Source organism: Alnus glutinosa, chromosome 6 (genome assembly GCF_958979055.1).
Source record: "Alnus glutinosa chromosome 6, dhAlnGlut1.1, whole genome shotgun sequence".
NCBI classification, from domain to species: Eukaryota; Viridiplantae; Streptophyta; class Magnoliopsida; order Fagales; family Betulaceae; genus Alnus; species Alnus glutinosa.
Window position 1 is genome coordinate 13,994,211 of NC_084891.1, and position 15,549 is coordinate 14,009,759.

A 15,549-nucleotide genomic window follows, 5' to 3' on the forward strand; every position below is an offset into this window, starting at 1 on the left:
GATATATCACGATCGATCGGATGATCTATCGATCCTATTGATCTATCATGACCGATCAAATGATCTATCGATCCTATGGATCGATCACGATCGATCGAATGATCTATCGATCCTATTGATCGATCACAATCGATCGTATGATCTATTGATCCTATTGATCTCTCACGAATGATCGAATGATCTATCGATCCTATTGATCTATCACAACCGATTGGATGATCTATCGATCCTATTGATCGATCACGATTGATCGAATGATCTATTGATCCTATCGATCTATCACGATCAATTGGATGATCTATTGATCTTATTGATATATCACGATCAATCGAATGATCTATCAATCCTATTGATCTATCACGACCGATTGGATGATCTATCGATCCTATTGATTGATCACGATGGATCGGATGATCTATGGATCCTATTGATATATCACGATCGATCGGATGATCTATCAATCCTATTGATCTGTCACGACCGTTCGGATGATCTATCGATCCTATTGATTGATCACGATGGATCGGATGATCTATGGATCCTATTGATATATCACGATAGATCGGATGATCAATCGATCCTATTGATTGATCACGATGGATCGGATGATCTATGGATCCTATTAATATATCACGATCGATCGGATGATCTATCGATCCTAGTGATCTATCACGATCGATCGGATGATATATTGATCCTATTGATCTATCATGATCAATCGGATGATCTGTCGATCCTATTGATCTATCATGACCGATCAGATGATCTGTCGATCCTACTGATTATTCACGATGGATCGGATGATCTATGGATCCTATTGATATATCACGATCGATTGGATGATCTATCGATCCTATTGATCTATCACGACCAATCGGATGATCTATCGATCCTATGGATCGATCACGATCGATTGAATGATCTATCGATCCTATTGAGCAATCACGATCGATCAGATGATCTATTGATCCTATTGATCTATCACGATCGATCCGATGATCTATCGATCATATTGATCTATCATGACCGATCGGATGATCTATCGATCCTATTGATTGATCACGATGGATCAGATGATCTATGGATCCTATTGATATATCACGATCGATCGGATGATCTATCGATCCTATTGATCTATCATGACCGATCAGATGATCTATCGATCCAATGGATCGATCACGATCGATCGAATGATCTATCGATCCTATTGATCGATCACAATCGATCGTATGATCTATTGACCCTATTGATCGATCACGATCGATCGGATGATCTATGGATCCTATTGATCTATCACGAACGATCGGATGATCTATCGATCCTATTGATCTACCACGACCGATCGGATGATCTATCGATCCTATTGATCTATCACGACCGATCGGATAATCTATCGATCCTATTGATCGATCACGATTGATCGAATGATCTATCGATCCTATTGATCGATCACGATTGATCGAATGATCTATTGATCCTATTGATCGATCACGATTGATCGAATGATCTATTGATCCTATTGATCTATCACGATCGATTGGATGATCTGTTGATCTTTTTAATATATCACGATCGATCGAATGTTCTATCAATCCTATTGATCTATCACGGCTGATTGGATGATCTATCGATCCTATTGATTGATCACGATGGATCGGATGATCTATGGATCCTATTGATATATCACGATCGATCGGATGATCTATCAATCCTATTGATCTATCACGACCGTTCGGATGATCTATCGATCCTATTGATTGATCACGATGGATCGGATGATCTATGGATCCTATTGATATATTATGATCGATCGGATGATCTATCGATCCAAGTGATCTATCACGATCGATCGGATGATCTATTGATCCTATTAATATATTATGATCGATTGGATGATCTATCAATCCTATTGATCTATATCACGACTGATCGGATGATCTATCGATCCTATTGATCTATCATGACCGATCGGATGATTTGTCGATCCTATTGATCTATCAAGATCGATTGGATTATTTATCACGACCGATTGGATGATCTATCGATCCTATTGATCTATCATGACCGTTCGGATTTTTTGTCAATCCTATTGATCTATCATGATCGATCGGATGATCTATCAATCCTATTGATCTATCACGACCGATCGGATGATCTATCGATCCTATTAATCTATCACGACCGATCGGATGATCTATTGATCCTATGGATCGATCACGATCGATCGAATGATCTATCGATCCTATTGATTGATCACGATCAATCGAATGATCTATGGATCCTATTGATATCACGATTGATCGAATGATCTATTGATCCTATTGATCTATCACGATCGATCTGATGATCTATTGATCCTATTAATATATCACGATCGATTGGATGATCTATTAATCATATTGATCTATCACGACCGATCGGATGATCTATCGATCCTATTGATCTATCATGACCGATCGGATTATTTGTCGATCCTATTGATCTATCAAGATCGATTGGATGATCTATCGATCCTACTGATCTATCACGATCGATCGGATGATCTATCGATCCTATTGATTTATCACGACAGATCGGATGATCTATTGATCCTATGGATCGATCGAATGATCTATCGATCCTTTTGATTGATCACGATCGATCGAATGATCTATGGATCCTATTGATATATCATGATTGATTGAATGATCTATTGATCCTATTGATCTATCACGATCGATCGGATAATCTATTGATCCTATTAATATATCACAATCGATTGAATGATCTATTAATCATATTGATCTATCACGACCAATCGGATGATCTATCGATCCTATTGATCTATCATGACCGATCGGATGATTTATCGATCCTATTGATCTATCAAGATCGATCGGATGATCTATCGATCCTACTGATCTATCACGATCGATCGGATGATCTATCGATCCTATTGATCTATCACGACCGATCGGATGATCTATCGATCCTATTGATCTATCACTACCGATCGGATGATCTATTGATCCTATGGATCGATTACGATCGATTGAATGATCTATCGATCCTATTGATTGATCACGATCGATCGAATGATCTATGGATCCTATTAATATATGATGATTGATCGAATGATCTATTGATCCTATTGATCTATCACAATCGATCGGATGATCTATTGATCCTATTAATATATCACAATCGATCGGATGATCTATCGATCCTATTGGTCTATCATGATCGATCGAATGATTTGTCGATCCTATTGATCTATCAAGATCGATCGGATGATCTATCGATCCTATTGATCTATCACGATCAATCGGATGATCTATTAATCCTATTGATCTATCACGACCGATCGGATGATATATCGATCATGATCGATCGAATGATCTATCGATCCTATTGATCGATCACGATCGATCGAATTATCTATTGATCCTATTGATCTATCACGATCGATCGGATGATCTATGGATCCTATTGATATATCACGATCGATCGGATGATCTATCGATCCTATTGATCTATCACGACCGATCAGATGATCTATCGATCCAATGGATCGATCACGATCGATCGAATGATCTATCGATCCTATTGATCGATCACGATCGATCGAATGATCTATCGATCCTATTGATCGATCACGATCGATCGAATTATCTATTGGTCCTATTGATCTATCACGATCGATCAGATGATCTATGGATCCTATTGATATATCACGATTGATCGGATGATCTATCGATTCTATTGATGTATCATGATTGATCGGATGATCTATTGATCCTATTGATCTATCATGAATCTTGATGGATTGGATGATCTATCGACCCTATTGATCTATCACGATCGATCGGATGATCTATCAATCCTATTGATCCTCAAAATGATTTTGTTAGCCTTAATTTCTTATATATATATATATATATATATATATATATATATATATATATATATATATATATATATAGAGTGTAATTATTAATTAAATGCTTTATTTAATTGACGGATTTAGACGTCCGCTTAAGTCTCCTTAATATTGGAGCCGCCATTTGTGTGATCATATCAAGGATTCCATTAGTTTTATTGAATGTCCATTTACACATGTTATCGCAGCAAGAGTATGGAAATATAAAGACAAATAGTTGGTTGTCAATTTACATGACGAAAGTAACTTGAGTTTTTTTTTTTTAAAAAAAAAAAAAAAAAAAAAAAAATTTCCAAAAAAATGATTTAATTAGTTTACTTCCGTAAATTGAAACCATATCAATATACAGTTTGGAAAGTGACTGAACAGTTTATCCACACATACAGCACACGACACATGCGCTTTGTACTGGTATTAAAATAATTTGAAGTAGCCTCTAACCCAACCCAACTTTAACAATAAAAGTGCCTAGTATGCACAAGGTATCAATATTATCACTAGTACTATATAGAATGAGTTTAACTTGCTTCATATCATTTAATAATAATAATAATAAAAATAATAATAAACTAGCTTCATATCCATAGTTTAAAACCCAATACGTACAATATCTAGTTATAAAAGAAATAATAATAAAAAAAATGTTTTGCCTCAAAGCCATGTCAAAAATAAATATATCAAAAGGATCCAACATAATCAATAAAATCTTAAAACTTTTAGAATTACTACAATGAAGCATAGTAAGCAAAAATATATACAATCTGTTACATATATTCTACATCTTTCGGTCTAGCGGAACCAATAAGATCCTAAGCATCACCCTACATACAACAAACAAATAGAACAACATAAATAATGACACCAAAGGAATGCAGTACAACATAATATTATTTGGGAAATAAGGGGTCTCTACTCTGTTGCGTTTTCGTGCTGCGCTTTGTTGTGTATCTCCCTGTATACATAAAAAAATTAGAATATAGTGAATGAAACCAAAGGAATGCAATACAACATAACATAATTAAGGAAATACATGGATAACTAGTTAGCCTCTAATTGTTACCTCAACATGGCTACCTCCGACCTTAGTGCCTCAATTTCTCGTACATCTTCTGGTCTAGAGGCACCAATAAAAGATTGTGAACTACCATGATTTGGAAGGGACGAAGGGGTAACCCCTAGTCCCAACCCACGTACACGTTTGTGTCGTTCCTTACCCATAAATTTTAAGTATGCATCGTTTCGATGATACATCATACTGCCTACTTGGGTACCCTCTTGCAAGTTTGGAGGCTCATGCGCTAGGACCTCCTCCATCTGAGACTGTAACCAAGTCGATTAGAGGATCTAAAATAGTAAGCATATTCAGCCTAGTGAAGAAATAACTAAAATATGGCGTACAACAATTATTCCTGTCTCTGCGCTCATAGGTGTGCCATCTTTATGCTTATGTGTATCAACAAAGACTTGGGACCTGCTCGGCGTAGCCCCACTAGATCTCTCCTACACATATCAAGTTATCATGTTTGTAAGCAAAATCAATAACTTCAACTGTGCTACTAAGTAAATTTTACCATTTCGTTAGTACGTCGAGCAAAGCTTTTTGACCCTGACACGTGTCTGATTTTTTGCTTGGATTGGCTCACCTTAGCCGTTTGCGCCTTGTCCTACATTGTCAGTATAATTGGGGTAAATATATTTTTTTTATTCTATTGTTGCCTATATATTATTTTTCTACATTGGGTACCTGTACTTTTTCTTCTTTCCAGTAGTTTACAAGATTGGCAAATCGTCTTATGTCAATTTTTGTTGGGTCGACCCTCGACACTATTTCCGCAACAGTTAAAGAACTGCTGTAGTATTTACTCTTCAATTCAGACCGGTAGCCTCGTAATTGCTTTGCTATGTTTTGCAATACCCACTTCTTGATTTTCACGGCTTGGTGTTCTAGTACCAAGAACTTTTTCTACAATCTCATTAAAACATCAATGCTATTATTGTTGCAATTTAACAAAAATTACAGTGCATGGAGAAAAACGTTAACGTAAAACAGAAGTTCATTACTTGTAGTATATTCCATGCGTCCTCTTTGTGTCTCTTAGGGACTTTCCTCCAATCCGGGTAATCTATAGGCATAATGTTCTTATCTTTAACAAGTGTGCCAGAGAAATTATTGAACCTTCCACCCTGATTGCCAATTGGCTGACCCAATTCATTAAATTCAACTGCTTTCCTCCCAAAGCCCATTTGCTCTACATGCAATATTGTGATGGTGAATTTTTTTATAATTTGTTCTTTGTAGGAGTTATTTATTATGAGTATGAACAAGGTCATGCTGTCAGCGACTCAGCATCAACTTTGAGGATATTCTTGTTCAATTATCTATGTGGTTAGAATTGATTGAAGTTTCTTGCTTACTAGATTAATGACTTCTATAGACATTTTAAGTGCCTGTCATGCGAGTCATTATGTTTATTATGTGAATATGTACTTTATGTGAGCTACTTGTTCTAGAACTCTTTCTGCTGAAAGGAGAAGATAAGAGATAGTTGTTTGCTAATGTTCCTTATTTCTCATTTGCATATTTGGTAAGTGTTATGTTTTCGTGTGTATGAGTTTGTTATGCTCATTTTTATGGTTTCTATGTTGGGCTTTTTGTACTATGTAGGATCATTAATTTGTGGTTGGCCAACCCTCTACTGATATATTGTTAACTGTGTTTGTTCGTAATAACAATTTATAAGATGTTTATAAATTCATGTGTATCATTGTCTGGTTCAGATTTTCAAAGATGTTTATGGAATCCCCTCTATTTGTCTCCTTGTGGTGATTATGGACAATGTTTAAAGAATTGTATCTATTTCACAGATGATCTTTGTCGTTGCTACTGTGATTGCGACATGTTCAATTATGGTTTTTTTGGTGAAAAAAGTGATAGAGGAATTTCCAAGTTATGGGATGAAAGCTTTGTCTCGTTACCATGTTGTGAGCTGGACCAGGGTTCGTATGTACTTTGGGTTACACTGAGTCTAGGAGGAGGAAGAGGATTAGAGGATGATGATGGCTATGGAAGTTGAATCCTGTTGCTGAGAGAGATTTTTGTCTTAAAAAATGCTTTGATGTAAGATTTTGATACGAAGTGTGTCATGTAAGATTTTGATACGAGGTTGCAAGAATTACCACCATCTTTATATGTTATCATGTAATTGTTATTATTTAGAATTTGTGGCATGAAATTAAGAACAATTTATTACTGGGAATATTGTGGCAAAAATTTGGTTATTAGAATGATGTATTAGGAGATAACGTGGAGTTGAACATACAAACAAGAATGTGGTTATGTGGTATATTTTGTGGGTATATGTTAAGCATAGTAATTCTACTTTGATCTTTTAACTTCAAAACATTGCCCAAAAGTTGGGCGCTGACTTGCTAAAAAAAATTAAGATGCGGCAATTGGCAAGTAATTATCATTGCAATCAATTTTGACACACGGTTGGAGGAAAAGATAATTGGTTGTGATGCTTGAAACAATTAAGAACATTGCTTGCAGATTCACGTGGAAAATGAATCAACAAATTATACTATCTCATCAAATGTTACATCTGGTAAGGTAAAACAGGACGCTGACTTGCTAAAAAGTTGCTCTCATCTTTTAACTTCAAAACGTTACCTAAAAGTTGGGCGCTGACTTGCTAAAAAATATAGATGCAGCAAGTGATTACCATTGCAATCAAATCACAAATTACAAACTCACATAACAATTCGCTTTATTAAGCATTCGAATAATGAGATTACCATTACGAATCGTTCTTCATGTGAACAACAAAACAAGAAACAATTTTAAAGATACCTCATTTTACATCCTTAAGGTCCAAGAAATAAAACTACAGCTGATTACATAGAACAAAAAGCATTCACACTCATATACAATCATGGCCAAATTTATCTGTTGCTACTAAATAAACAATCGTGATCTAAAACGAACACATAAAAGCAAACAAAAGTGCAACAGATAATCCCCATGACACAAACAAAAGGACATTTGATCGCTTTTTTTTTTTTTCTTGTTTACAGAGTTCTTCTATAGTCTTAATCCTCACCCTCATTTCGTATACAAGCTTGCTGCCACGATCACAAATGCGTGGTTCAAACCATTCAAAATACTTGAAATGTGGGTCTTTGCTGTATTGAGCGCATCCAAAGTTTTGTCTTCCCGGATTTTTCTCCGTCCATGAAGTCCTTAGATATGTTCTCATACCACAATAGCATTCCCGCGTGAAAATAATTATTGACTTCTAATTTAAACCAAGTGTGTGTGTTTGTGTGCAAACAAATATCTTAAATGCGAAATTTAAATAAGACAAGATATTTGTTACGAAGTGGAAACTCTATGAAGAGAAAAAACCACTATGGGGCAGCCAAACCCAGGAAATCCACTGTCCAAAAACAAAGCTAGTTACAAGACACTCGTACGTGCATAACCCTATGCAATAGTCATACCTTTAACTCTAACACGAAGCCCATCATGAACGCGTCCCAACCAGATCTTCCACCTGAAGGGGTTTTTGATGGATTCCTTTACCCTAGGGCCGACCCCTAAGATAGACTTCACACGAACAGATGACCACACACTTGCAACGGCTTGAGAGCTAGCAGATCTTCGATTCTCCCAAAACACCCTCTCAAAGCACTATGGAATTCACGTCGAATTATGTACAAAACACAAGCCTAGGGCCCTCTATCTATAGGCTTACAGGAGACCTAATACTGCTGAGATTAGGGCTCTGGTTGGCGAGCGTCCGGACGAAAGTTAGGCTCGTCCAGACAGTTTTCTGTGATATCCTTTCAGAAACAGCGCAATTTATCTTTATCAGGTTCATGTCCGGACGGCTTGACCAAGCGTCCGAACGGTCTTCTCTAAAATCCTTTATGCGCTCAAACGGAACTCTGGAATATTCTGTACGACTGGACATCGTCCAGAAGTGTTGCCAAGTCATCTGGAAGGCTTGCAGAGACTTCCCAAACAGTGTCAACTTCTGAAATCCAACTCCTTGTTGAATACTGACTGACCTAGCATCTGGATTGTGTTACTCTGACGTCCAGATGTCTTCATCGTTATCTGCTAGACACTGAGGGGCGTCCGGACACCTTCAAAGGCCCGTCCGGACGGTTGCATAGAAACTGACTGTTTTGTCTTGGATTTTGCAAGGACTCTTCATAGACATCTTTTTAGAAGCTTGTGATTAGATACATTGTCTGAATACCTGAATTGAAAACTGATCATCTTGTTAAAACGGAACCATTACATAAAGTGCTTTTGTTTATCTAGAATGTAGCCAATATAAAATACTAACAAACTCCCCCTTTGGCCATTCTGGGACAAAAACACTTGATCGGTTTGAAACACATTCCCGGTCCAAAAAATACTCACCCTTTTTGTCACACAATGACAAAGGGTAAACAGAGTATTAATTAAAAAAATAAGTGTTTTAATAATTACAGCAAAATGTTAGCACAAATTTAAAATTGTTTATATACAAGCAAACAACAAAAAGAACAAAAAGAACAAAAAAAAAAAAATCAGTCCTCCTAATCAGGCTTGGGGTGATGGTACTGCAGGCACTCTCTAATGTCAATCTGACATTGTTCAACATGCTCTCCAATAAGATGAACTTCACGCTGGAGAGCTCCCATGGATGACATCAGCTGAGAAAATGCAACCTCTATATCGAAAGTAGGGGGCACAACCTGGGATGATGATGATGATGATGATGATGCTGGTGGGGGAACTGGTGGAGGCTGAGGAGCACCACCTTGAGCCTCGTGCCGCAAATGTGCATTAGACTTCATGAGAGTCTGTATGCCAAGGGGATTTGGAATTCGCGAGCGGGGCTCAGAGTCTGAAATATCTATCACGATTTGAAGACAGATTTGAGTGATCAAACACCCAAAAGACAAACTCGTGTTCTTCTCATTGCGAACCTCGAGCATAGTGTGCAATATGTGCTTGCACAGGCAAAAAGGAGTCCGCATCACTACGGCATAGAGAAGGGTGGCTTTCTTGAGAGTAAGCTCACTTCGCCGAGCTTAAGGCCAAAGGTTTGTTACAACAACCTTTGCTAAGAATTGATGCATAGGAGCAAAGGCACCGATGTTGATCTGGGAGTGGGACTTGTCGTCTCGCTATGGTCTCGTCCCAAAGAAGTCATGTAAAAAATCAATGTTGGGAGCCTCATCAGGAAAAGGAACTCCGGAGACTAGTAGAACAGGGACCCCTATCACAGAACTGATAAGCTGGGGGTCAATCAGAATTTTCTGGCCTTTGACCATAGTCCGCATGATCAGTCCTCTATCATCATCCTGAATGACGATCATGTGGCCATAAAATTCCCGCACCAGTCTGGGAAATACCGGGCAGGCACAATTGTACAAGTACTCCCAGTTGTTTTCCAGTAGCACCTGAGCGATGGGGAGCAGAACTGGATCTCTCAGATCTACGAGGAGAAGATTGCGCTTGGATAGGACCTGTCATGATTGCATGCGATGCAATCTGTCAGCAACTGAATCTTCAGTTCTTTGCCTGACACGGGGAGGAGAGTCGTTTGAAGACATAATTTCTGGACTAAAAAAAATCAGAGACACAAATCCATGAAAGCATTAATCTTTGTTAGTCCAAAAAAAATTTTGGTATTATAACGGCTGTAAAATGGACTATCCCAGAAATTACAACAACAAGAAACACAACCCAAACAATATCAAGAATCAAATATGCAAAATCTCAACCCACAAATAAAGAATTTTGAGCAATAATACATATTAAACTCAAAATCATAGAAACCCAAAAACAAACTATTTTAAGCATAGAAAACTTAAAGTAAATTAGTAAAAGAGTATAAAAATATACCTGGAGTGGAGATAAACTGCAAAGATGACAAGTACACTAGAGAGTTACGCATAAAAAACACAGAGAAAATGCACAAGACGACAAAAACGAACCAAAAAAGGTGAAAAAGTGGGTTGCGGCGCGGGGAGAAAGCGATTTAACCCTACAAGATTCACCGTCTGAACGAAGTGCCACGTAGAGGTCGCAAAAACACGCTCATCCGGACAAGAAGAATGAACATCCGGACGAATCAACCGTATCGGCCGGACAACCAAAATAACCGTCTGGACATACAGGAGCATCGTCGGAACGTCCAGAAACACCGTCCAGATGCTTCACACAAAAAATCTGGAAAAAATAAATAAATAAATAAAGAGTAAAAAGAGTAGAAAAGTATTTCCCAAATAATTTCCAGAGCACGCATATATATAACACTGATATCTTAGTTCAATTAGCATTTCAAAAAAAATTCCAAGATAATCAGCACAAGAATTTCCCTACTGAAGGACATTTTTCAATAGAAAACTTAACTCAAGCACTGCGTGTGTGTATGTGAAGGCTTTCTCAATAAGGTATGAAGTATACTGATATGACTTAAATCACCCGGATTTTTCAAAGAAGAGAGAAAATCAATGTTAGATCAATCAAAAGTCAAACCTTATTATGTTAGGGCCTAGTTACCTTCATCTGATACACTCTCCCTAAGCTGCAGCACTTTTCTTTTACTATGTCCTTTAGTGACCGTCTATTTCCGCAATGATGTGGTCGCTAACTGTTTCTTTAGGGACAAGATCAAGAACAGATTTATAACATACGCAGTGGATCTTTTTATTTATCCATTTTTATTCAGTTTTGAATGCATTTTATCACTTAGTGCTGTAACCTAGAAAGAATGCCAGAATTTATGGGTTCTAGGTTCAACTAGCAAGTTGGTCAATTTGACCATCTTAGTACAAAAAATCTCTCAAAAAAAATCCAAAAGTTAAAAGTCAGAGGAGAGACAAAAATACCTTAGGGGAACCTTGGATAGTGCATATTTTTCATCGCAAGAAAAAAGCATCTATCTAGTATGGATGCCACTGGGAAACTTCGCAGATATCAAGGAAAAACTCTCAGTTATATAAAGGCAAATGAATAAATGCATCAGAAACTGAGACATCAATTAAACATACATAAGATATCTAGAAACTCATATAATGGAACAACAAAGCTCTGCATCTTCATACCATCCCTCTTTTTTTAAAAAAATAAATAAATAAACAACAAACATGCTTTATAATAAAAAGGATAGTATTGACCAAGCATGTAAGGTAGAAACAAACCTGACCTCAGGGAGAGAGGTTTGAGAGTAACAAGATAGAAAAGCAACCGCTCGACGTGCTTTTACTATCATCCCTATTTAATACCTGCAGAATTTCCCCAAGACAACCCAAGATGGAATATTGGGATAGAAATGATGGTTCCAAAACAACATGCAAAGTTTTTATAAGATGATAAAATAAAGTAAACTATGCAAGTGTACCTGTCATGCTTTAAGATTTAGGAACCAAAATTCTAGGCATGTGTGACCTTACCTACTAGGTAGGTCTGCTCCCCCTCATGGAGTGGGTGTCCTCATCTTTGTCCTATCCTTCCTTCTTTAGCTATAGTGTTAGAAATCTTACCAGATCTTGCATGAAAGAACTGGCAGGAGAATTTCCTTCATAACAGATTTTGCTTTCTGCAGTCTTCTGTTTTTCCAAATACAGCTTTTTGGGAACCCAAGTCTTTTTTGCTTGAATAGGTTTCTGCAACTGCTGATGCCTTGGAGTACGATTCCTGGGTGGAGATCTATGCTGCCTGGGTGACTTTGGTGGAGAACACTTAGGTTTGACATGACTGCTAACTCCACATTGGTGACACATGGGATTTTTAGGAGCCTGCCACTTTTTCTTCCTTTGAATTTGTTGATGTGGGCAGTTAGGTCTGATGTACCCTGGCTCGCCACAGTGATGGCATGTGAGAGACTTTTTTCTGATAGGAAGCTTGGCCGGAGGCTGAGGGATGATAGGAACTTCCCATATCATAACAGCTTTTCCCTTATCCACTTTTAGGGGTGGAGATTAGGGAATAACTAGCTTCACGAAAATGGTCTTAGAGGTAGAAGGAGTATCATAAATAGAAGGAGGAACATACCCAAGTCCGGTCTTGTCAGTTAGGCACTTCTAAATGGAGAGCATGTGAGTGAGCTTCTCGTCTGAAACTCTCTCTAGTTGCAATTGTGTCTCCAGTAGCCTATCTTCTAAATCATTGATCTTTATGAGCATAGAGGTCTTCTCTGTCCTGAGGCTGTTAAGTTCTAGTACCTATTGTTTGTATTTCCCCCTTAGCTTTAGAAATTCAACATATTGAAGTTGATAGGCTAACTGCATATCTTCTTCTTCACTATTCTCAGAGTAGTAAGACTGAGAATCCTCCTTATCTTCATGAGGGGCTACGAAGGCCAGAAATTTTTCTTCCTTAGGAGTTTCTTCTTCCTTCTCAGACTCATCGTTGAGAGTTGCATTAAAGGCTTTCCCTCTTTGTTTCTTTAGATTTGTACATTCAATTCTGATGTGTCCAAAGCCTGAAAATTCGAAGCACTAGGGACCCCTTGGATCTTTCTTCTCTGCTTCTTCTGTATCAGTTATGTGGGGAGACTTTCTTAGTCTGTTAGAGAACTTCTTCTTGAATTTATTATTCTTCATAAAATGCTCGAAGTTCTTGGCTAACATTGCCACAACATCTTCATCAATATCGGAGTCTTCGTCAGATGAGACTCTTGATTTCTTCGTGGATGACTTATGAAAAATTAAATGGACTTCTAATTTTAACAAGTGTGTGTGAACAGTGTGCAACAAAATATTAAATGCGGAATTAAAGGAGACAAATATTTTGTTGACGAAATGGAAACTCAATTAAGAGAAAAACCACTCCGAGGCAGCCAAACCCAGGATATCCACTATTCAGAAGACAAAGCCAGTTACAAAGTAGTAGCACTCACATACCCCTGATACAGTGGTCGTACCTTGAACTCTGACGTGTTCCCAACACGAACGCCTCCCAACCAAGTCTCCTACCTGAAGGGGTCTTCAATGGAATCATTTACCTTAGGGCCAACCCTTAAGATCTTCACAGTTGATCAAATCGCACACTGGGAAAAGCTAGAGAGCTAGCAGATCTTCAATATCTCCCTAAACACCCTCTCTAAGCTGTAAGGAATTCACTATTGAATTCTGTCTTGAATGCATGCCTAGAACCCCTTATTTATAGGCTTTAGAAGCCCTAATTCGAGTCAAAATTAGAGTCTCTGGCACACGCATCCGGACAATAGCCTTGGCCGTCCGGATGGGCTACTGTATCCGTGTCCAAAAAGCAATTATGGAAAATTCTGCAGGGTCGTCCAGACGCTTGATGTTTCCGTCCGGACGGGGGCTGTCTGGATGATTCTAATGGCCGTCTGAACCATAAATTTAGATTATTTTTTGTTAGCTTTCCAACGACGCCAATTTCATCCCAATCCGATATTTGAGTAAAACGTTATGACCAAAATACCGGAGGGTGTCCGAACGGCATGACCGAGCATCCGGACGGTCAACTGTAACCGCCTTTCCAAAGTAGCACTGAAAGCTTCCATAACAAGGCCTCGTCCGGACGGTGTTGCCCTAGCGTCCGGACGGTTGCACTTCGGCTGCACGTAATTACCATAATAAGGCTTGTAGCGTCCGGACCCTGAAGGCTGATGTCCGGACAGTTGAACTGGTGCACACAATTTCCATATATGAAGCTTGATCGTCCGAACCATGAAGACAGGTGTCCGGACGGTTGAACTTTGTATGCACAACTTGCCTTATGGAGGACATCGTCCGAACGGGATCACACATCGTCCGGACGGTTGTAGCCGTCTTCCCATAACTGTGTCTTGAGACAAAAACCCTAATGCTTGTCAAACACTGAATGGCGTCCGGACGGTATTGCCACGTCGTCCGAACGGATGTACTTGAACGCTGGATTCTTCTAGAACTCTGAATAGAGTCCGGACGATTTGCCATTATGTCCGGACGGATGCAACCTTGAACTGTTCGAAGCTTCTAGACACTGATGGGCGTCCAGACGGAAAGTTCTCGTCGTCCGGACGAATGATGCTTTGACAGATGAGCGTCCAGACGGAATACCACGTCGTCCGGACGACTGGCAGGGAACCAAATTTTCTGCCTTGCAAACTGTACAGAATATTCTGGAAGCACTTATGAATAGTGGAATCCCTGTTAAAGAGCATCATTACAAGGAAGTGATTTTGTCCAACAGAATGCAGCCAACACAAAACTAACAACTTAGATGCCTTGAGGGAAATTGTCTTTACCTTTCTTACTAGAGGTAAGGAGTATTCATATGTCTGAAGAGATCCTACCAGCTCTTCAATCTTCATCTCCTCCAGATCCTTGCTTTCTTCTATTGTTGTCACCTTAATCCTGAAACGCTCAAGCAAAGATCTTAGTAGGTTTCGGATGAGTTTTACATCCGAGATTTGCTTCCCAAGACTCACCATCGAGTTTCTTAGGTCGCTAATCTTAGTGTAGAACTCTCCGAAGGTCTCTTCTTCTAGCATCTTAATTTCTTCAAATTTAGAAATCAACATTTGAAGTTTGGCGGATTTTACTAGTTTTGTGCCTTCATATGTTGTTTCTAGAATTTGCCATGCATCTTTAGCGATTTCACAATTTGAAAT

General features: G+C 38.4%; 1 protein-coding gene across 1 annotated transcript; it reads right to left on the reverse strand.

Moving 5' to 3' along the window:
• Nucleotides 1–4,828: 4,828 nt before the first annotated feature.
• LOC133871546 (uncharacterized) lies at nt 4,829–6,163 on the reverse strand. Its single transcript, XM_062308977.1, has 5 exons — nt 5,981–6,163; nt 5,664–5,882; nt 5,318–5,419; nt 4,980–5,239; nt 4,829–4,871 (listed from the first exon to the last, which is right to left on the reverse strand). The coding sequence occupies exons 1-5, from the start codon at nt 6,161–6,163 to the stop codon at nt 4,829–4,831; spliced, it is 807 nt and encodes a 268-aa protein (XP_062164961.1).
• Between the last annotated feature and the right edge of the window lie 9,386 nt (nt 6,164–15,549).

Excerpts from the sequence above, each read along its gene's own strand:
- LOC133871546 (XM_062308977.1), bottom strand. The coding sequence starts at position 6,163 with ATGGGCTTTGGGAGGAAAGCAGTTGAATTTAATGAATTGGGTCAGCCA. Across the intron at positions 5,883-5,980 it reads ACGCATGGAATATACTACAA|AAAAAGTTCTTGGTACTAGA; the intron begins GTAATGAACTTC and ends ATGAGATTGTAG. Across the intron at positions 5,420-5,663 it reads GGAAAGAAGAAAAAGTACAG|GAGAGATCTAGTGGGGCTAC; the intron begins GTACCCAATGTA and ends TGATATGTGTAG.